Below are 22,757 nucleotides of genomic sequence, written 5' to 3'. Positions count from 1 at the left end.
TCAATTACCTAGCTTTGATAAACGTGCCACAGGTATGTGAGGGCATTCAGCATTGTCTTTGCCACTTGTGTGTAAAGTTTAAAGTCATTTCAAAATGAAAAGGTTTTTATCCAGTGATGGATGTAGATAGAACAAGTGTGTATTTTCATATGGTTCATATGAATAGGGAAAATGTCAGAATAACTAAGTTTTAATATTGTTCTACAAATAAAACTTCCCTTTATTCCATGTAGGCTCAGTACAGGTTGTGAGTTGCGTGTTTTTCTATTTTTAAGTTGCTAATTTATTTGCAGTTCTTACAGGTCTTACTATTTTAAAGCATTTCATTGCTATCTCACTAAAGAAATAAATGTCTCATGAGGACTCATGACTTTTCATTTTTAAGTTGTTTTTCAGAATTTCTACATGCTAGGAATTGTACTTCCAAGAGAAACAGTAGTATCTTTTACCATGAGAGATGCAAAAGGTGGTGTTGATTGCTTTTCTGTTATAAAGATTTATGATACACTTACAGCAATAAAAACTGGTATCAGTAGACAAACTCTAAATCTTACATATTTATAGATCTTGTTAGTTTGTCAATTTACTTTCAAAGCACATGGGTCATTCATTCTTAGAGTTTCATGCCTGGCATTGATATTGTAAAGCACAAACTCATAAACCCATATTCCTTCTCCTGCATGTCATTAAGCTGATTTTCCCCCCTTTGTAACTAAATGTCTGGGGAATTGTCACCAACAATTTTGGAGTAGAATATATAGGTAAAGAATATAATTTGTTAAAGGCAAATGTTACTTTTCATTAGTGTTTAGACACTGTTGTGCTATTTTAAGGGTAAGGTATATGTCTGTCACCTCATTTTATCCAGTGAGTCTTACATATAACTGAAATGGTTGACTATATAGATTCATGAAATTATTGCAGTCCAGGAAGAGCACTACTATATAATCTGGGCTGTAGTTATTTTAGGCACCTGTGATCATTGTTGTTCGTTTATTTGTTTAACTTAATGTAATACTAAAAATATATAGACTTTCTAATAACATTTTACAAATTAATTCTTAAGTGGTATTTGTAATTTTATTCATGTGTAACACTTGTTTATAAAATTCTTGTTCATAAACACTTGAAAACATGATTTTTTTCCTTTGAAATGTATAACATTCCTTACTTGGCCCCACAGCATTCCTTTCCTTCTCAGATGATATCATTAAAAATCACCTCCGAGACCTCTTTTGGCTCCCCAGTCACTATAAATGCACACCCGTGTCCCCTGGCCTCGGCTCGGAAGGTTCACAGCTCCCCCGGGGCAGCCCCTTGAGCCTCGCCCCCGCCCCACGGGGCCCTTTCTCTGGCCGCCGTGAGGGTCTGTTTCCTGAATGGCACGCCCTCCCCGGCTCATCCTGCCTTTACGCATTGTTCTCCCGGCCTCCTGTTTCCTGCCCACCACCTTTGCAGAAGGCACCCCTTCACTCCAAGGGGGGGCCGTTTGCGCCGGGCGAATGAGCTCTGGCTGAAGATACACCGTTCTGTATTCTACAACTCTGACTAATTCATCCCTCCCTCGTAGAATTTCTGCTTTTTATTAGAATTTATCTGTCCACAGTCTCTCACTCTTCATTAAGACTCCATGAAAGAAGGATGTTGGAGTGAACAAGACCACATATTATAAGCCAACTAAAATATAAAATGTCACGCACTTGGAAGAACTGCCTTCTACCTTTCTTCCCACCTCCTCCTACCCACCTACCCACAGCTCCTTCTGCAAACGCCAGATAGGGTGTGCATGCCTAAGGGGACATGCAGTACAAATATCTCTCCCCAGGCTATTTAGTATTCTCACTTTATTATGTACCTTTAATTTCACCAGTAGTTTGCCATTTGTATTATTAAGTATAGTCTTTAAAAATGCCATTGCTCTTGGAATAATAAAGGGCCAGGAGTTACTCACATACGAGTCTTTCTTAGGTTTTCAGCACTGACTTGGGCCTTAACTTGAGGTCAGGAAGGATTTGGGCTCTATTGGACAATGAAATCATTTAAAAAACATTTTTCTGGTAGGAACAGTGGACTGGAGCTATCAAGGTGCTCCAGTTTCCTCATGTAAGAAAATGTATGTAGTATTTCTGGTACTTAGAAAGTACAAAAGCAGTGGTAGTCATGGTTGTCGCTGAAAATCATGACCGTCGTGGCATCGCCATCGTCCTTTGTGAGGGTAGTCCTAGTAACCAGGAAGGGTGATGGTATTTCCAAATGAAATGTGATCCCAAATTCCACAAGCCAAATGAAAACGAAATACATTTTCTTACCAAATTATTTTTAAGTTTAAGACTGCTCATCCATTCTCTGAGTCTATTTGCTGTTCTGCCAGCCTACATAACATTTCAAGACTGTTGTTAATAGTGGAGGTGCAGAGAATCTCCCTGGGCAGAGTTCAAAAACTGAAAATAATTTAGAATCTCCCTGACGCCTGTGCAATGGGCAAAAATTCCCTTACATGCTGCATACATACTTCATACTTACATTGTTTACCACTTCTAACTTCAGAATGCAGCACATTTCATAGGAGGAGTTTTAACCCAAGGGCCTTTGAAGCTAGCTTTTATTTTAGGTGCCGATTTTTAAAAAATCAAAGAACATACAACAATTGTAACAATTTTTGCTTATGGTAGTATGCTTAACTATGAATCCTGTTTTTTGTAAAGGGTCAGTTCAGCTGATTATCCTATAAATGACTCCTTAAAATGATAGTTACCCATAATGGAATCCTTGCTTGAGAAAGAATGTAAATGAATCAAGTGAAAGTCATTTCCCCCAAAAAGTGGTTCTTGGCTATCTGTCTTAAAATGACTTTTGACTCATTAGTTATCCCTGTCTTTGGATATGGGTCCATCATTTGTGGAGCATGGGACTGTTTTTAAGTTAAACTTTTTTTTCCAGTTGAGCTCATACATCCTAAAACTATGTATTGTATATATTGTCACATATAATAAAGAGACAAATACTTGTTATTTGGACATGTTTGAACAGGAAGATACACACACACACACACACACACACATAAAAGAGATGTTTAAACCATAATATATATATAAAAGAGTAAGATACTTGTGTGTGTGTGTGTGTGTATTATTTGAGCTCTGGCTAAAGACATAACCATTCTTTATTTTACAGCTTATATATATATATAAAACTTGGAAAGAATATGTTTTTAAGGACTAAAAAGTTAGTGCTTTGAAGGCTTTTCCTCATGGATTCTCCCTAAGCTTGTAACTCATTTGCTGTGTAGACAAATGACAGCAGCACAGACTTTGGTGGTGTCTTGATTGCATGTTACATACAGGTTTGTGCTACAAACCATGGAAATTAACAGTCACCGTGAGGTTTGTCCTTTTATGTACGTGTATCAGTCACATTATTGGCTCAATTCTAGTATCAATTTCAAGGTGTATTTGTAATCCCATGTCCGAAATGTTAGTTCTAAAACAAGGTTGGGACTTATGAAGTAATTATACAGTATGTTTCCAAAGAGCTAATAATCATCTAATGAGGTTGGATGCTTGGCTTCTAGGATGTCAGTTAAAAACAGAGGGCTGAGAATTAATTGCTCAGTTTTAATAGTGAAGTCAGTAGTTTTCAGTAGAGCACTTATGGTAAATATTTAGAAATACTTGCATGTGCTGGCTTTCTTTAGTGTTCGCAGCTGTAATTTACTTGAGAGCTTATAAACTCAAGTGACATTTACTAGTGACCAGTCAAATCTCTCTCTATAAAGCACCACACAAGGGGTCGTGCCACCCTAAGGGCACAAGGGGTCACTGCCCCTAAGAAAGTTTAGGGTCTGGATGGAGAGAGAAAAAGAAAAACTACATTCCTGGATTTCATACTTTATTTTCTAAAAAGGAGGAGAGACGCTATTGCTGCTTTTGAAGACAAGTGAGAGACTTTTTAAACGACCACTGAAAAGGCATTTTAACCTGTGCTTCACACTCATGGAAGTCACAGTGAGACATCATTAACTGTATCCTATTAAAATCCTGAAACGAGACCTGAACTAGTCTCATTTATGGAAATATCTTCTCTGTTTCTAATTCAATGTTTATCCGTGTGCTCTCATGGGGCCCTGCTGAGCAAGAGTGGCCGGACGTGGGCAGTGCTTTGCAGCTGGAGCAGTGACTGATCTAAGGCCTTCAACTAATTGTATTGAGAACCATAGCTTGGAGTATTTTGGAGTTGATTTGCTTTTTTAAAAGCACACTTATTAAGTTAAACAAGAGAGTAAAATTTCCTAGCTTAGACTGAATTTATCCATCAGGAAGCTAACTTACTAGATAAATTGAACACCTTCAAAACCAAAGGTGTCTCTTCATGTAGTAAGTCATAATGTATTAATGTAAAATATTTTTAAGGAGAATCAAATACTACATGTAGATATGAGAGGATAGTTACACTTACTGCTGAGTGTCTGTTTTGTATGTCTCTAGATTTCTAAACATCCATCCTTGGCTCCTTTAGGGCACGCTCCCTATACATTCCTCAGTCACTTCCCTCCCCAGCCTGTGCCCCCATTTTGAGTCAGGAACTCATTTGTGCTTTATGTTAATTTATAAGTGTTTCTCTTGTCAAGTCTGGTAGGATTGTTATTGCTCCCTGGTGGCATTTCATTCTAAGCACAATGAAATCTCTTGTACTTATTATCACTTGGATTAGAATGAAAACTTTACATGAGCAGAAGGTGAAGGGATGACGGTTACAGAGGGAAAGTCTTTGCAGGAAACTCATTCAAATAAAGTAAAACAAGCTCGTTTTCTTTAAGGCATCAGTTTTCTAAAAATAAATTAATCATTGATAGCAGGAGTTACGTTATTTTTGGTGTGTTGGAAAGTACTTAGTATTCTGAGTGATATCAGATATTGAAAAGAGAACTCAATAGCAAGATTTTACAAATAAAATTCATGGCAAAATACTGAATTTACTCTGCATGAGCTCCAGAAGTCATTGCCCTGTCCATCATTTCATCAAAAAAAAGAAGAATACAAGGAATGCTGTGGAGCAGGGGAACTCCAGCCCCTTAAAAGAGTCCTCCCTGCAATTACCTTACCTGCCAGCTTTCCAGCAAGATAAATGGAAGCACTGTAGCTTGAAGGTGCCTTGGTTAGAATGAGATGCGGTTAAGGTCTCTCTGTTCTTTACAGGCATCATAGATCTGATAGTACTTATAAAAGAAGAATAGAGTTGGTGCCCTGCTGACTGAATGGCCCTCTAGAGGAGTGTTAGTTACAGAGCTTCTTTGTTAACTAGGCTGAATGTTTAAGCCACTGTTGAACTTCTTTTATTAACATGTGTTAAGATAGCTATACATATGGATACCCTAAGTATCTGCAGGGCGGGAATATTTCCCTGTAATTTACATATAAAAGTTGCGTGTGTGTATAGCAGTAATATAGAAATTATATATTTTTATTGCTCTTCTGTTGCACTGAGGTCTAGTCAGCACTGAAATTCTGATGACATGACTAAGAAAGCCACCGTTTTTATATTTTTCTCTTGGCGTTTCCTTGATAGGCTTGTTGAACAGAAGAAATGTTTGTCATGCTCTTGCAGCTTGAATGAGGCTTTCTTAACACCCATCCATGTCACTTTTCCAACCATAAGGTGGAATTTTAAGACAGGACAGGGAAGGAATTTATAGGTCATGCAGAGAATTTTAAAATTTCAAAGTAACAATTGTGGGTTTTTTTACAAGGAAGGATTTACATAACATACAATTATTTAACTTCAAATAATGATTCTTTTTAAAAATTGAATCCACATTAAGGCTTTTCTACCTTTAATTTCATATGTAGTATAATAGAAGATAATAATTTTATATCTAGTTATCTACCAGGTTTTTTTTCCCTCTAAGAAAATATGAAAAGTGTATTACTTCCCAGGTGATTCTTGTCTGATGGCAACGTTCGTTTATCAGTGATACACATGCGTCAGGTATGAGAGAGTGGTCCATGCATGGAGCCCACCACCCATCTTTTACACAGGGGCTTTCTGGGTTATTCTGACCTTCAAAGAGAGTACAATTCTGTCTGGCTCGCATTTAGTATTTTCCAGGTGGAGGTAGGTGTGGAGTGCGTCCCTATTCCTGGCGAAGCTCATACATTCCTAATGTATGGGGAATCGCCATGCAGTTCAGCCAAGCCTGGGTTCTCCTATCCCCCAAGGAGGAAGCAGAGGCAGTCGAGGCTGTGCTGGAATGCCATGGCCTCAAATCAGAGGCTGGCAAGCTGTTCTCTAAGGGTCAGATCATAAACAGTTTAGGCCTTTTGGGATACAGGACCTGTCTCGGGGTCTCCACTGTAGCCTGAAAGTAGCCCTAGACAGGACTGACAGGAATGGCAGTGACTGTGTTCCAGGAAAACGTTGGCACTGAAATTTGAATTTCATGTATTTTTCATGTATCACAATATACGAATCTAGATTTTTTTATTCTGTCCTTTTAAAAGTGTTTGGCTGTGGTGGATGAAAACCAGGTAGGGTCCAGTTTTACCCATCAGGGCTTACAGTGCCCTGCTCTGAAGAGCCCAGCAGGTGTGTCCTTGGCATTTTTATGAACTGGTTACACTCTGTTAGGAAGGGAGTGTTAGGTTACACTCTTGCACCCCCCGTACACCCCTCCGAGCTCGAGGCTGCGCCGGGAGGAATCAGCAGCCAGCCTGGACTGGGAGAGGCACGTGGAGTCCCGTCCCACTTTCCCTCTCAGCGCCTCAGTGCTCATGCATGTGTGTGCGTCTATCAGTTAAGTTTTGTTGGGAGGAACTCAATATAATTGCCTTGAGTGCTGAAGTGGGAATACTTTCTACCTTGTATGTGGCATGTTACTTGCTTAATGACTTCCTCTCTCTGCCTGGCCCCACAGAAGATGTGTTAGTTCCAAGTCTGGATCAAACTATTGCGGAACCCAGTAATCAAATTAAACACAACTATTTTTCCAGCTAAATATGTGCAGAATCATGCATCTCATGTACCCTGAGTAGGAATGTTTATTTTTTTTTCTCTGAATTCAGAAAATAAAATTCAGTTTGCCCCATTTTACTTTGGACGTTTGATGATACTTTTTCTGGGGGCAGGGGTATTTTCAATCTCTCTTGTTACTATTATGTTTGTTATTCAAAAGCACAGTTAATGACATTGAAGATGACTTGCTATTTTACTTAGGTGTTATTCTTCTTAGCATAAGAAATTTTTGTTTTTCTGTAACAATTCATCTTCTGTGAAGTTTTCATCAGCTATTCTGTAGGATGTATTTTTTAATCATTGACAAATTCGCTGTTAAAAAGATAAGTTCATCAGATGATATGACGGATGATGAACAGAAACTTCCCAGGAGACCAGGATCCTAATGCTGAGTTCGTTGTGTGGCGTTTTGGGGTGCCCTGAAGAGCTGTACCCAGTTCCGGCTTACTTGGCCCCTTTTGTACTTCCTGGTCTAGATTCAGTTTTCAAATCCTAAGTATCTTTCTCCACCAGTTTTCAAAGCCCTAGTTTTAGATACCCCAGTAGTAAGCAATGAGGAACAATTAAACATGAATAAAATTGAATGATGAAGCATATCAATAGGATCGAGTATGCTTGTAGACAGTAGCCTAATCTGGTATTTCTGATCCCATTCTGTACTATTTAATCCTACATTATTGAGACAAATATCTTTTATACTGCAGCTCAGCCATTAGAACTTACTCAGCACCTAGTTCTGGGCCCAACTGGATTTGCAGACTTTAGTGCTGGGGGTCTAGTCCCTGCAGCAGGCCTGTACCCAGTTACTGAGTACCTGCTGGTGGGGGCCCCACCATGGGCCCTGGGCACCACAGCAGTAAGGAAGGCCGAACCAGTCTTTGCCCTCCTCCCATTCTGATGGGGGTGCAGAAGACACTGTCCCCTTTCCTCTCCTCTCAGCTTCCTGCCCTCATCTTAATCAAATGCATTCTGTCCTCAGTAGTGTCACCTTCAACAATAACTGACTTTCTGAGCTTCATTTCTCTATCTTTCAAATGGAGGTTTTAATAAGTGCCTCAAAGGATGAAGTTAGGATCAAATTAGATGACATAAAAAATTGTTTAGCTTAAAGTTGTTATAAAAAGTAAGGTAGAAAGTTAGGACTCATTTCTGCCAACTTAACTTCAAAGGGATTTATTTTTACAACATAACATAAAAATACACATATCACTATTTTATTGTAATAACAGTTTTGCAATTAAAATTAAGAATTTCTTACCACAAGGTCTAGTTAAAATTTTGACTGCTATGACATTAGAATATCATAGTCTGGAATTCCCACAGCCCTGTAGTGTCAGCTTCTCAATAGAAGGGTCCAAAGCCTGTGGTTCTGTCTAGTAAAGTGGTCATTCAAGAATCAGGCATCCCATTTGGATGGCAAGTTACTTACTACCTGAGGTGCTGTTTCCTGTGGCTCTGAACAGTTCATTGGACTAGGCGCTGACAGCTTAAAGGCGAGCTGCAGGATATTTTCATGGAAAGAGAGGTAGAATTTTACTCACTCTTTAGGGATAGACTAGATCTTATGAGTACAACTTAAGAGAGGCCTCACTAAGTCTTCTAATATCAAGTGGCCGTGCTCTGAATTTTGTGTTATCCAGAAAAACTTTGTCTCTGAAAGGGGCCTTGTTAAGATATTTGATCAGGTCCTAATCGAGATAGGTGTTACTGTCCACACACATACTGTTTGTTTCTTTTGCAGGACCTGTCTGGCTCCATCGATGACCTCCCCACGGGAACAGAAGCGGCGTTGAGCTCAGCGGTCAGTGCATCCGGGTCCACGAGCAGCCAAGGGGATCAGAGCAACCCGGCTCAGTCCCCTTTCTCTCCACACGCATCCCCCCACCTCTCCAGCATCCCTGGGGGCCCTTCGCCTTCTCCTGTGGGCTCTCCTGTAGGGAGCAACCAGTCACGGTCTGGTCCAATCTCTCCTGCAAGTATTCCAGGTACTCATCTCTTAATAATTACATTTTACTCTGTAATAAAAACAGACCTAGTGTCGATCAATAGCAACATGCATTCCGTTTCTCTTTTACTATTTGAAAACCTAATGGTGGGGCCATGTACTGGTTTCATAATTTTGTGAATTATCACCAAAGCACATGGAAGTCCCAATTCCTAAAGATACTCAACTGATGAACATAAACACCTGATTGATGAAATCACCAGTTACATTGATATTTCCACTTTGCACATTTACCTTAACTTATGCTGGAAAATTATTTATTCTCTTAACATGTTTGGCAATGATTCTGTTAAATAAGATCCTCTGTTGGTAAGTGCCACTAAGGTGAGATTGTTGACTAGAATTGGCCTTAGTTTTTATAGTTCTATTTAATTTGTACCATGGCCATTATTTTCTAAAATATTTTAATGTTTATACTTATCGGTGTCTTAATTTGCCAGCACAATTTAAGGCCCTGTTAATGATATAAACTCTTACGTTCTAATTTTCTTCAAGTAGTTTATGTTCCAATTAATTCTTGCACTTAATTCAGCTATTTTAGTAGTAATACTACTTCGGTATCTTTTCCGTCTTTTATTGTGTACTTGGGGTTGTTTATTCGTGTGTCAGTTGCCTCCTCCTCATCCAGCTTTCTCATATCAAACCCACCAAAAGCAACTAGCTTTCTCAGAAAACTAGATGCAATTTTTTTCTCTGTAGCTTTTGCTAACATGATAGAGTTGGCTGCCAGAAAGCACTTTTTACTAATCTATAAGAATTGATATTGAATTGTTGATTAATTTTCTGATAGTTTATTGTTATCTTGAAAGCATGAATGGTAGTACCTCTTTTTACCTTTTTACTCCTTTTATATTAAAAAAATGCTCATTGTGGAATGTTTTATATACATGTGAGATAAACATATATGTAAGCATATGTAACTTGCTAATTGTGAAACATAACTATCAAATGAATACTCATCAGCCCACCATCCAGTTTAAGAATCGGAATATCACCAGTATCATCATGTCTGCCTATGGGTTACTTCCCCATCTCCAGCCTTACTCCTCTCCCCTTCCTCACATTCTCTGGAAATAATTTTTAATCATTGTTTTTATTTTGGAGGATTTTAAAAAGTAATTTTACTACAAACATTCATAGTGTGTGTGTGTGTGTGTGTGTATCTGTGTGTGTGTGTGTGTAATTAGTATTATTTAGTTTTAAGTTTTATAGAAATGTATAATATTTGGAATGACTATATAATTTATCAACCAAGGTGAGACAGTTTGGAGCATGTGAGGATTGCTGTTAATAATTACAGTAGGACACAGCATAAACCAAAAAGATTCTGGGAAAATGAGTAACTATGGTCACCCCAATCATACTTAACGTGGGCTTCTACAGTTTGCCTTTTTGGCTCAACGTTATGTCATTGAGATTCATCCATGTTTTGAATATAACTATGATTTTAACACATTTTAAAGGCATTTTGATGCTAGCTCTCTTTCAAAATATTTGTTTTACCTCACAGTGATTATAGTAAAACCTGGATTTACAAAGCTGTGAACGTATGCATACCTCACATTGTGCTCCTCTTTATTGTGCTGAGCAGATACTGCATTTTTTACAAAGTGAAGGTGTGTTTGGTAACTCTGCATCGAGCAAATCTTTTAGCACCATTTTCTGACTGCATCTGCTCATGTCATGTCTCTGTGTCACAGTTTGGTAGTTCTTGTAATATTTCAAATGATTTCATTACTACCATTACAGTGATCTGTGATCAGTGATTACAATTTTCTGAAAGCTCAGGTGATGGTTAGCATTTTTAGCAATAAAGTATTTTTAAATTAAGGTATATACATTGGTTTGTTTTTTTTTTAGATATAATGCTGTTGCACATTAATAGGCCACAATGGACTGTAAATATAACTTTTATGTGCACTGGGAAGCCAAAAAATTCATTTGACTCACTTGATTGTGGTATTCTTTTTTTTGCAGTAGTCTGTAGTCCGCATTATCTCTGAGGAGTCTCAGTTCTGTACATTCCAGAGTTCCTTAGGCAGTTTTTAGTATTGAGATGGTTTTTGAAGCATCCTCTACCTAAACATTGGAAAATTATACGTAAAATATTGTATCTGTCAAAGAACTCACTCCTTTCTGAGTTGGATCAAAAGGACTTTTTTCAATAACCTAAAGGAAGACTTTTCTGAGGTATAAAGATATTGTAGTTTTTCATTTAAAATCCCTGACATGGGTGGTTCACAGTCTGATGATTTTCATATATATGTTTATCATTCCAGATGGGGATTTCGAAACTTATTTTTCACTATTCCAATTTTGATATAGAATAGCACACATAAGCCACCAAAATTGCTTGCTCTGAACACATAGTAACACATATTGCAGAAGGCGTAGCCCATTAGATGGAATTGGTGGAAGTTATGTTCTGTGTAGGGTAAAGCTGGTCAGTGGGTTACACTTCTGAAGACCCAATAAGCCCTCTTTCAAATGAGGCTGTTTTCACAGGAACTGCAGGCGAGTCCTGAATGTGATCCTCTTTCTAACTTCTTGGGAAAGTGAGTTCTTAATACAAAGTTCTCAGCTCTGCTTGGAAATGTTATTAAAGCATATAATTTCATTTTTAAACTTGTCAGAAATGCTAACTGCCCAGGGCCTGCATTTTCATTTCCCCATACTGTTCTAAGTCAGCACCTCTATATCTACGTGGTACTTGATAAAACGATTCAGTAAAGTTTAGTATAAGGAATAAATTACAGAGCAAAAATTTCACTTTTTGGGGGGGAGGCACTGCTATTGAATAAATCCATTGACACTCTTTGCTGAATGTGAGGCTACAGCATAATAGAATTATATAAACTGTGGTAAACAGGCCATTTCTTTAATGTTAGTGTTTTTCTAAGAGGAATAACTTCTTAGAAAATCTGATAAGTAGTTTTGGCATTTGTTCACCTTTGTTTAAAAAGGGATTACAAGTAACAGTTGAATGCATGGACTTTCATCTGATCCCATCTCCTTTTGTAGCCACTTAACTAGCTATGTAACCTTGGACAAGCCTCTGAGCCTCTCTGTGCCTCAGTTTTTGCATTTCTAAAGACAATGACCACATTGATAGAGTTACTGTAAAGATTAAATGTGTCAATACACATAAAGCACCCAGTGCATGTTAATTATTGTTGTGATTACAGTTGTCGTTGTTATTCAGTCTGAGGCCTGGAGACTTGTCCATGGGAGGTACTGTCCCGAACAGCACAGTCAGTCTTGGCAGCAAGTCTTACCCTAATTACGTGGTGCTCTTGAACACTTCAGAGTACAGCATATGCAGTCTCCAGTGATGGTGTGTTATGTTCACTGAGGGTATTCAGTAGGAACACTAGAGCTAGCCATAAGAGCATAATGTGTTTTCACAAAGTTGAATCCATTTTTCTTCTAACTTGAGAAAAAAATGGTCAGTGGCTGCTCTACTTGGGAACTGGGTCTGAGAAGGTTAGGAGGAGACCAGAAGACAATGGAAAGACAAGAGTCTAAACCCTTGCTTCAGTTAGTCATTGACAGATTGATTTCTGTGTGATGAGACAGCAGGAGTTTAGGATAAAAACTAGTGAAAGATGTGATTCAGAATCCTGAGTTATTCCTCACACTTCCTGCATGTATTGAGGTAGCATCAACTGTGATCAGTACCAGCTTCTCAGTGGCCCTGACCAAGGCTGCCACGTGCAGTTGAGCAGATTGCGCAGTGGACAAGGGCAAGGGCCAGAGGGCTGAATGGGAGTGGAATTCAGACTGCTTTCCTGGGGACGATTTTCTAATTCATAGAAAGGAACCCCAGAGCTATCAGCACCCTTGACCTGGATGTCTTGGTGGTCACCCTCCCTAGCTTGAGTCTCGATGCTACCTGTTTCTCCACTCTGTTCCCACAGCTAAACCCAGGAACATTCAAACATACATTTTTGCTAGATGATCAGTCAAAACTTTTATACAGTGTTTTTTAAGGGGATTTGTTTAAAAATCATGCAGGTTTTTGTTGAAAAAACTTTTGGTCTCTTTCCTTTCAATCTAGCCTATGTGCCCTGTTTCTTCTTTTTTTAATGTGTTTGTGTGACTTGATCATAGGTAATAAAACCACATTTTAAAGATGATCATGAAGTTGATATTTTTGTTTTGTTTTTTTACCTAACTAAATACAAAGATACCTTCCCTTAGAGAATAATTGGACCCATTTAGTAATCTCACTTTCGCCTCTTCCCATCTCCAGTCCTTATGTTTAAATTTTGTCACATTAGATCCTAAGATAATTTACAGTCTACCTGCATTTGCTCCGAGTCCATGCCGGTGAGACGACACTGTCGCTGGAGCTCGCACGGGTTCCCTCCAAGGGCATGGTGCCCAAACTGCTGCTTGGGAACCTGTTTGGAATTTCCCTTTATTTTTCTGTCTGTAGCCTTTTGCTTTCTGTTCTCCCACTCCCTTCCTCTCGTTCCCAGCACTCACTTGTTTTCTCTGACCTCACTTCTCCCCCATTACCTCCCACTGTATCTTGCCCCTGCCTCTCCGCATGTCACAGATGGACTCTTTCCGTCCCTGTCTCTCCAGCAAGTCATTGTTAAACACGCAGCTGCTGTGGAGCTGATAGCCAGGGTGAGGTAGAGCCAGGGTGTTGTGGGGATTCTTCCTAAGTGTGGCTTTCCCAGGATTTGTGGAAAAAGAGCAAAAATGGAAAAACACCATTTTTTTCCCATCTCTGCCTTGATAAGTGACATTGACAGCTAATGAGAAGTATTACAGAGGGAGATGAGCAAAAACCCAGTACACCATCCTGAATGGCTGAGTCTGTTTCTTGCCTGCTAAAGCGTTTCTCCACCCACTGCAAATTTGCCCTCCTGTCGTGCTGCCTCACAAACCCCGTGAGTGTCCTGGGAGCAACTCCTGCAATACCGCGGCACAGCATCAGCCCCGCACATCCCTAACTCTGCAGGGCTTTTCCTTCCTGCGTACCTTTGAAAAGCAGGATGGAGATTGCCTATGATAAGTGGCCACATGGATGTGCTCCCTTTGCGCATTCCTGGGCAGCCTTACAGTGGTCTATAGTTACGAGGTAGAGAAGTCAGCCCTGGTTGTTCAATCTACACAAGCATTTGAGAATAGAAATATATATATATTATGCATTCCCCCAGTGCCATTATAATTTTGTTTTTTACTTATTGTTTTCATTTCTCCTCTTCATATTGATCTATTTATATTGAGACACAAATGAAATATCTCCATCTTTCTAATTGGTAGTGTGCATATGTATACACATTTAAATCAAGTAAATCTAATGTCAGGTGCAGTTGGTTCTGAAATGTGTGATATTAAACATTTTGTTTCCTTGCTAGTAAATGATCCCATCACACTACTTTTGCTGCTTCTTAGCCTACATTTTAGGGTTATTTACCATGGTGTAAGGAGAGTAAACGATTGGGTCTTAAATGCAGTGTAGAGGTCTTACACCAGGCCTTACTCATCCTAACACCTAGTGGAAGTGACCCAGCACCAGAATGCATTGTTGGGGCCGGAAGATACAGCGCATGTTAATTCCCCTTGTCTTGCCTCCAGAGCCAACCATTCCAGTTTACTAACAAAGCAAAACTGTAAATAAGCCAAACTTTTTTTAATTTTTACTTTATTGGCCAAAGGCTTTTGTCAGCTTTTTCATCCATGTGCTGTAAGCAGAAACAGTGTTTAAATATTAAGAAGGGTGAACACACAGTGGCGGGTGCTGATGGGCAGGCAAATATTAACCGTTCACAGCCTGGTAAGCATTTTTGTTTATAAAAACTTTAAATGTTCAGACTGCTGAGGGTACTTTATCAGTTTTAACAAAGATCTAAAAATAGTAACTGTAAATTCCTGAAGAGATTTTACCCCCTCCCCCCAACCTTTTTTTTAAAGCACTTGGTGTTTGTACCAAGCCCAGTTTTAGGTAGAATTAAGTCACTTTGCTCTGACAGCACAAGAGCTATTGACTGGAATAGATTAGGACTAAAATGTGGAATTAGATATTCACGTTAATGCCATAACAAGTAGATATTAGTTTCATGGTCAGTTTCTTTCTTGTACAATACTAGGTGTTCTTTGTGAGAAGACTAATCAAAGGCAACATCTTCCTAGCCATTATAGACAGAAATAAAATGAACTTAGAGCAAACATAAAGTAAAACTCCCTCTTTTTATGTTTGATATGCTTGCTGTTTGAGGTGTCTCGCCTTCCACCTTTGCCCTCCCCAGGTTGACTGGTGGCTGAACAAAAGGCCAGGGGTCAGAGCCGGGTAAGAGCTGAGAGGCTGTGAAGGAAAAGGATGGCATGGTGGAGAGAAGACTTTCATTAACCTTCCCAGAGCCGCCCTCTTGCTCCCACCTTTTTCTGTTCACCCTTTTCTGTCCAACCCCGCCAAAGCTCTCCCTTCCCTCCCTCGCCAGCCAGTTGGAGCAATCCCCTGTGGGTGGACACCTCTGCACACCTACCTCTTGGGGTGGAGTGTGCCCAGGGAGCCCTCCACGGGTCCACAGCATCCGATGCTCTGTGCCCCTTTACTTACGCAGACTCGTACCTGGCAGATAACTTAAGTTGCTGTCCTTTGGAAAGGATCACAGGTTTTAAGAGGCTGTAGAAATGGCTTTGCCAGAGATAGCCCTTCCACACTCATAAAGCACCAGGTACTTTATAGTTAAGCCTGATTCTCTAGAGCTTTATCATGTCAGTTCCTGCATGGCAAGCAGTGCACCCGGCATACCAACCAGCCCTAATGAACTTGTGTCCCTCGGGAAAACCTTAGACACTGAAAGAATGAATTCCAAAAAGGGTGGCACGTATTAGGTTAAATGTGGAAATTAACTCTTTTAGCAGCATTGTGGTATATTTAGAGGTCTTTTATGTAAGGGCTCACCTGGTTCTGTCCTCTACTTAGCAAGTAGGGACTAAGTAGATCTCTGTTGGAGCTGATACAGCTGCAGATACAAACAAGTAGATAATGCTGGTCAAAAAACTAATTTTCTTGCTTAATTTGACAGACAGGCAGATTCTGGAAGGATGATATAATGGAAAAGAAAAATGAATTGCAGTTAGGAGTTAGTCATAGGCTGCAATGAACAGGAAGGATTTTAGTGAGAGGAAATGATAGTTCCTGGTCTAATTTGTCAAGATTAGTACCTATAAAATGAACACTGAAAGGTGCCAACCAGTGCCTCTATTTTAATCCATTTCCCTTGGATTTTTAGAATTTAGGGCTCTCAAGCCTAACCCATCCTAAATAAGTAAAAATTCTACTTTTTACTTATCCTTGCTTAATAAACCTCAGGGTAAAGTTACGATAAAGTAAAACTCAGGTATAAATTTATTTCTGTATGTAAGTGGTTCTAAACCAGTTTCCTTTCATGATAACATTAGTATAATCTCTGAAATGGCATTGCAGATAATGACAGATTTTTTAATTTCTAAGTCTGCACAGTCATTCTACCTGGTAATCTTATTTTAAAACATCTATCAAGTATTCTTTTTGGCTTCTCTTGAAGTAGAAATCCTGCAACAGCTTGTTGCACGGAAGATGCATGCTGCTTATTGGCAAGCTGGGTAGGGAAAAAAAAATCTTAGACACAAAATGCCATTGATATAGCCATGTTTTTAATCTGTGGCAGCCCAGAAAACATCAATTCAGCAGTTCTACAAACCAAAGAGAACTTCAGCCAGTATTTTTTTTCCTTACAAAGTAAAATATTTGTATGTTACACAAAACAGTAATTTCGGATCCTTTCCAAATGATGCTTAGCAACACTTAAGAAAATAACAATATATTTTGTCTTTTAGAGAGAATGTGATTGTAGCTCCCTATGGCTTAGTCATTAGTTATTAGAGCCTTCCACTTTAAGATACTAATATAAAATTCAGGCTAGGATCCTGGTTATAAAAATTTAGATCTTCAGTCCTAAATGTTCTCCAGCTGTTTCTAGAGGGCAGGTCCCCTTTGCTGACCTGCAGCCAGATCCTTGCATTTGAAGCAGCTGTCCCAGGGTGCTGCACTGCTCTTCCCTTTAGGGGTCCTCCTGAAGTCAGGGATTCTGATAATGGGGGAATGAGAATTTCTTAAAGCAGAAATCTTTTCAGTTCTTCCAACAAATTTCAAATTAACCCTTCCCCTCTCTCTCCCACATTCAGAAATAAGAGAACATTAGGGTTTTCATACGATACCCATTCCCAGTTGGCTTTGCTCCCCATCTTAGCCAGAATTCGGTTGTACAGTTGTCTTGCCAATGGGTCTCAGCCCCAGGCAAGTTCACTATGAATTCAGTGTGACCAAAGAAATGACGGTTGAACGTTCTTGGGGTGAAAGGGTTATACCCAGCTTTATTTCCACAGTGACAGGTCAATCACTAAAATCCTGTTCACTCAGAGTGAGTCTGCAGGCAGCAAGCCAGTCTCTGCCTCTGGGCCCTTCTGCCTGCTCAGCCACCCTCTGGGCCTCTGTCCTTGGCTCTGCCACCATGCCTGCCTCTGCTCTGCTCTCCTGCAGCCTTGCAGCTCTGCCACCATGTCGCGCAGAGTGCTGGGCAGAGCTCTTTATATAGAGTCAATAGCAATGTATTGTCCACACATGTGTAGTGAGCTAGCCGACCAGGGCCAGGTGAGAGTTCTGGCCACAGGAACCTTCATTTTAGCTGCAGCAGTTCGGTTTGAACTCTCCTGATTTCCCAGGCCCTCTCTTTGGTCTTCAACATAAGAAAATCTGGGAAAGCTGGGGTCACCAAGATGGTGTTTTGTGCCTCATCTTGGTCTGTGAGATGAGCAGTGGCTAGTGTGTTACATGGTCAGCCGGGTCCACTCTCCCCTTGCCATTGTTTCTTTACATTGTTCACTGAGGAAGCACTTCAAATGCCTTGCTTACTGTTTGATTTCACTCCTTGAGCTGAGCAGATGTCCCCCCGCTAACCTTGTGCTCCATGGAGTCCTGATGCTTCTCGAATGAACAGTGTGCCGCCACTGTCAGAATGCTGCTGGCATTGACCTGCATTTCTGGGAATGAGGACTCAGAAGGCAGGGGTATAAAGTTTTTATGAACAAATTTTAGCATAGAAGTATTTTTGAAAAAATCATTTGACTACATTTTGGAAAATGATGATAAAATGAATAGTACTTACAGTCAAGATGTTTCTAAAGTTGATTTCACAAACTTTTGATCTGTGTTACTGTATTTGCTAGAGGGAATAAATAGCAGTTGGGAAAGGAACAGAATCATTTTACAGAAACTGTTATGTTTATTTCCCTATCTTCTGATAACCCTGGAGCCAGGATTATTACAATGTGTTGATTGATTATAGCTGCTAAGTCTCTTACTAATCAGTTTCATCACTTACTCTCAATTCACACACTTGCACCTTTGATTTCTCTTCCATAGCAGAGTGATTTGGGTTGTCATTGACTAATGAAGAACAGAATTGGTTTCGGCATGAGACAAACGGAATGCCGACACCAATCCAGAAATGCATTAATCCTTAATAATCCACATCTGCATGTTTATAAATGCTATAACCAGGGATTGTTAATGTTGATACTCTCCATTCCAAACAGAAAGTGACACAGGAGTTTGTACTTGCAAACTACATTAAATGCATATAGCTGAATACCCAGAATGTGACCTTGCTGAGGATGCCAAATGTATTAATTTATGGAATTTTTTTTGTTTTTTATTAAGTATCATCTTGCCCTTTTGCCATTGGATAAACCAGGTGATTTCCTGAGGAAGGCCAACTAGCCCAATTGCTCATTTTACTCCTTTCTTAATTTATCATTCTCTTCTTTCATTCATTAATTCAGCAAAGTACTGACTGCATCCTGTGCAATGAGCATGTTTCTAGGAACTGGAGAAAATGCACTGAATATAAATGACAAAGGGCCCTGTCCTCATGAACCTTAAATTCTAGTGAGAAAGACAGACAGGAAATAAGCCAGTAAGTACACAATTTATTGTCCGGTATTATTCAGGGGAAGAATCCAGTTGCCTCTTTAGAAAGCAGTGATTAGAGAAGGTGTCTCTTAGAAATGGATATTTGAACAAGTGACTGTCTTGTGACTCAGTGAACGAAGGGCAAAAGCAAGCCCCGTGAATGTCTGGGAGAGAGGTGTCCGGGCAGGGCAAAGAGCAAGTGCAAAGGCCAGTCAGGAAGTTCCTGGGCCAGCACATAGTCAGAGGGAGATGGGGCAGAATGGGTAGGCAGTTGGATTAGAGGGTAACCAAGAGCCTGCTTATATAGGGCTTTGTAGGTTATGACTAGGATGTAGGAATTCAGGTGTGATGTGATACCACCATCAGGTAGCAAAGGCAGGGAATGGCATGATTTGGTTCAGGCTTTAAAAAGATCATTCTGACTGTCGAGTGGGCTGTAGTGGGGCCAAGGTGGGAAGCAGGGAGTCGGGATAAGAGGCTGTTGGCAGTAGTCTGGGCACGGTTGGTCATGGCTAGATGTGGGGGGAGCAATAGAGGGGGCAGAAGATTATTGGCCCAAGAAATTGGTAAATGCTGGTTCTATACAGTGGAAGACGAAGGAAGGTTTTGAAGGGGAAATCAAGAGCTTGTTTTTGTACACCTCACATTTGAGATGCCTATTAGGCATCCAGAGGGAGGTTTTGAATAGACAGCTGGTTATAAGAAGAATATGGATTCAGAGTAGAGATCTTGGCTGGAGAAATGAGTTTGTGAGTCATTGGGATTCTAGATGAGATCACCTAGGGACCCCAGCCTGCAACCTAGTCACCCGGAGGGCTTGTGAAGTGCAAACAGCTAGGTCCCACACCCAGTTTCTGATACAGAGGTTTGGGTTGGAGTTGGAGAATTTGCATTTCCAGCAAGTTCCTGGTTGATAATGAAGCTAATGGTCTGGGAACTGCTGACCTGGGGAATGAGTGCAAGTCAAGTGGTTCTCAACCCTGTACACAAAATGTCCAGGGAAAGGACCAGTGCTAGGCCCAGTACCTGGAGATGCTGACTTAAGTGGTCTGACTGGGATACTCCACGGGCACTTTTTCAATTAAAAGTTCTCCAGGTGGTTATTTTATGTAGCCAAGATTGAGAAATACTGAAGGAGAGTCCAGAGGACTGAACCGAACCCTAGGGCATTCAGAAATGTAGAGACCACAGACATGAAGAGGAAGGGCCGGTGCGCAAGTGGAAAACCAGGCAGTGCAGCATTCGAGAAGCTGTGCAGGGGAAGTGTCTCTGAAATGCAGAAGAGACCTGTGTCCAGCACAGCTTAGCACTTTTCTCGAAGAGTTCCAAGGGGCATGTTTTAAAAGAAAGCTAATATTCCCAGTCACGATCATGTATGTATTAGTCATAGGAAGTTTTATGGATAAACAACTCATTTTTTTAGGGCAACCTATAGCCTTTTTTGTTGTTGTTTTTGACCTTTCTATAAATAGGTTGTGATTCAGTTGAAATTTTATCATAGGAAAAAATTCTTAGGGTAAAGTAACTTACATTCTCAGGCCTAATTCAGTTAGTAATAGAATCCGTTATTGTTGCAGTTGTTCCTTTTAAGTCTATTTCATACAAAATCTAAGAATCATGTCACTTAAATTCTACTTGACAAAAGGCAAAAACATATTTTTAGAGAGCCAGACCTCAGCATATAGCTGTTTTTATGTGTCGTTGCTTTTTATTAGAAGCAGATGGAGGGAACAAGTTCAGTATTCCCTGTGTTAATACTCCTGATCATGACTTCAGTCAGATCTTTGCTTTAGAACATCCACCTACCCCTCACCAGCCTGGCAGGGTCCGGCATACCCTTCGAGGCCCAACACCAGTCTGCCTTTGCAAAGTCCTGTTGATGCCTCCCTGGCTGGCCTTCAGCCAGACCAGGAACCTGTTGAGGGCAGTAAGCACTGCTTCCTCTTTAACCCCAATACCAAGAACGATGCCTTGCAAGTAAGAAATGTTGGCCAAATTAAAGAGCTTACAGTTCTCTTGGAATAAACAGGAATTCAAGAAAAGTTTTAAAATTGATTACTTACATAACCTTTTCTCCTACATGCTGGGACCCATCTTTCGACCTTGATTTACAATTTATGGGCCCATTCTATTTCCCTCCCTCCTGAAGAGAGTCTCTGATGACAGATGATTTTATTTTCTTCCCCTTAAAAACAGAACCTGAAGGTTTGTCAATCTAAACCAGACTTCTGCCTATTTAGAACCTGCTTGATTCTAATCCATTATATAGATAAACTGTGCCACATAAATATTGTAGCAAAATTTTGGAATTGTCTAATATCCAGCTTTTTTTATTAACTCTTTATCTTTAATAAATATTTATTATTAGTAACTAACCCTAACTTCAAAGAAAATGGCCAATTAAGAACAGACTGGCTGTGGAGAGTTTGTTATCCCCCAAATAATATTCCCGTTTTCCAAGCAGGCAGTGAATATCAGCATTGGCTAGATAAACACGGAACAGTGAGATATTAGCTAGTGACTAGAATTTGGCCTTCAGTCCCAACACATGAATTATATGCCCCAGATATTTGTAAGTGACCAGGAGAAGAAGGCAAAAATGTCTATTTGAGAAAAAGGTAACATTTCAACAGCATACTTGCTGAGCAGTTACTTCAAGTCTGAAGTGGAAGGATTGATAACAAAGACATGAGGATGTGGTCCAGAAGGCCTCCATCCTCTCCTGGTTGCCACATCTGTCCTGAGCTCAGCCCACCTGGCCCCTCTGCAGAAGAGATAAGAGCAGACACTCCACCAGGGTTGCTTTGCTGGTGGGCAGGCCCAGCCCCTGGCCTACTTTGCTCTTAAGAAACATACCCCTGGGAGGTACGGGGGGTACCTGATAATATGGGTTAATGTAGTAAACACAGTGTCCTTCATGTAAAACCTTGATAAGAGTGTGTATCAATGCTACTTTAATAAAATAAATAAATAAATAAAAATAAGAGAAGCACACCCCTGGGAGCATTGCTGCTCCCTCCCCCGCCTGGGCCACCCCCAGGACCTGTAACTAAAAATAGCGAAGTGTCCGGCTCTACTGTTTAGAACATTGAGATTTCAGACAGAAGCCTTGGATTTCTTCTTCAAGTTTTTCAGCGTAATACAGTGCTTCAAGTTTCCATCTTGTTACTTTTTCAAGTAGTTTTATACTAATTTAGAAGTCTTAAGTTTTATCAAAAAATTAGTACTCTTTATTTAGTGTGATTACAAATGCAGTACATTTTTAAAAGGCTTTGAGAAAATTGTATTATTTTAGTACATAAATTGACAATTCCATATCTAAGTAGAAAATATGTTGACACAATGTCACCTGTAATGCCAGTATCTTATCATTTGGTCCCAAATTTATATATACTGTGCAGTTTTCCTCAAATTCCAAACCGTGCATCTTTTCCCACTTTACCTAGCATCTGAAGGCAGCATGACAATGCTGGTGGCTTGGCCACGCGCACCCCCATTTGGTCGGGAAGGCATGGCCTCCCCTCCCTGCAGGTGAGGTGAGCACTCCTGAGTGTGTTTCCGTGGGAGAGGCGCAGTGCCTCCCAGCAAGTGAGCTGCAGCGTGCGGCACTCCTCACGGCCGCTCGTGCTCACAGCTGAGAGTTGTCGTGACATGTTGGGGCCCAGAATGAGAAATCAGTGATGAGAGAGGACAGAGGTGAGCGGAACTTTCATTAAAGGAAAGAAAGTGCCTTGGCCTTAAAAAGGCCTGTCTCTCTCCGGCAGTATAGAG

The 22,757-nt window shown here is 40.2% G+C and overlaps 1 protein-coding gene across 8 annotated transcripts in view; it reads left to right on the top strand.

The window, feature by feature from the left end:
• The window catches only part of ARID1B (AT-rich interaction domain 1B), a 407,616-nt gene that overhangs the window by 283,087 nt on the left and 101,772 nt on the right, over positions 1-22,757 (top strand). For all 8 annotated transcript variants that reach the window (XM_036886809.2, XM_036886812.2, XM_036886807.2 and 5 more), the window contains one exon: positions 8,750-8,993. In XM_036886809.2, coding sequence (XP_036742704.2) covers positions 8,750-8,993 — 244 coding nt within the window. The remainder of the gene's footprint in view (positions 1-8,749; positions 8,994-22,757) is intronic.

This window comes from Manis pentadactyla, chromosome 12 (genome assembly GCF_030020395.1).
Source record: "Manis pentadactyla isolate mManPen7 chromosome 12, mManPen7.hap1, whole genome shotgun sequence".
NCBI classification, from domain to species: Eukaryota; Metazoa; Chordata; class Mammalia; order Pholidota; family Manidae; genus Manis; species Manis pentadactyla.
Note: the sequence above shows the minus strand (reverse complement) of the source record. Positions and strands in the feature narration are given on the sequence as shown.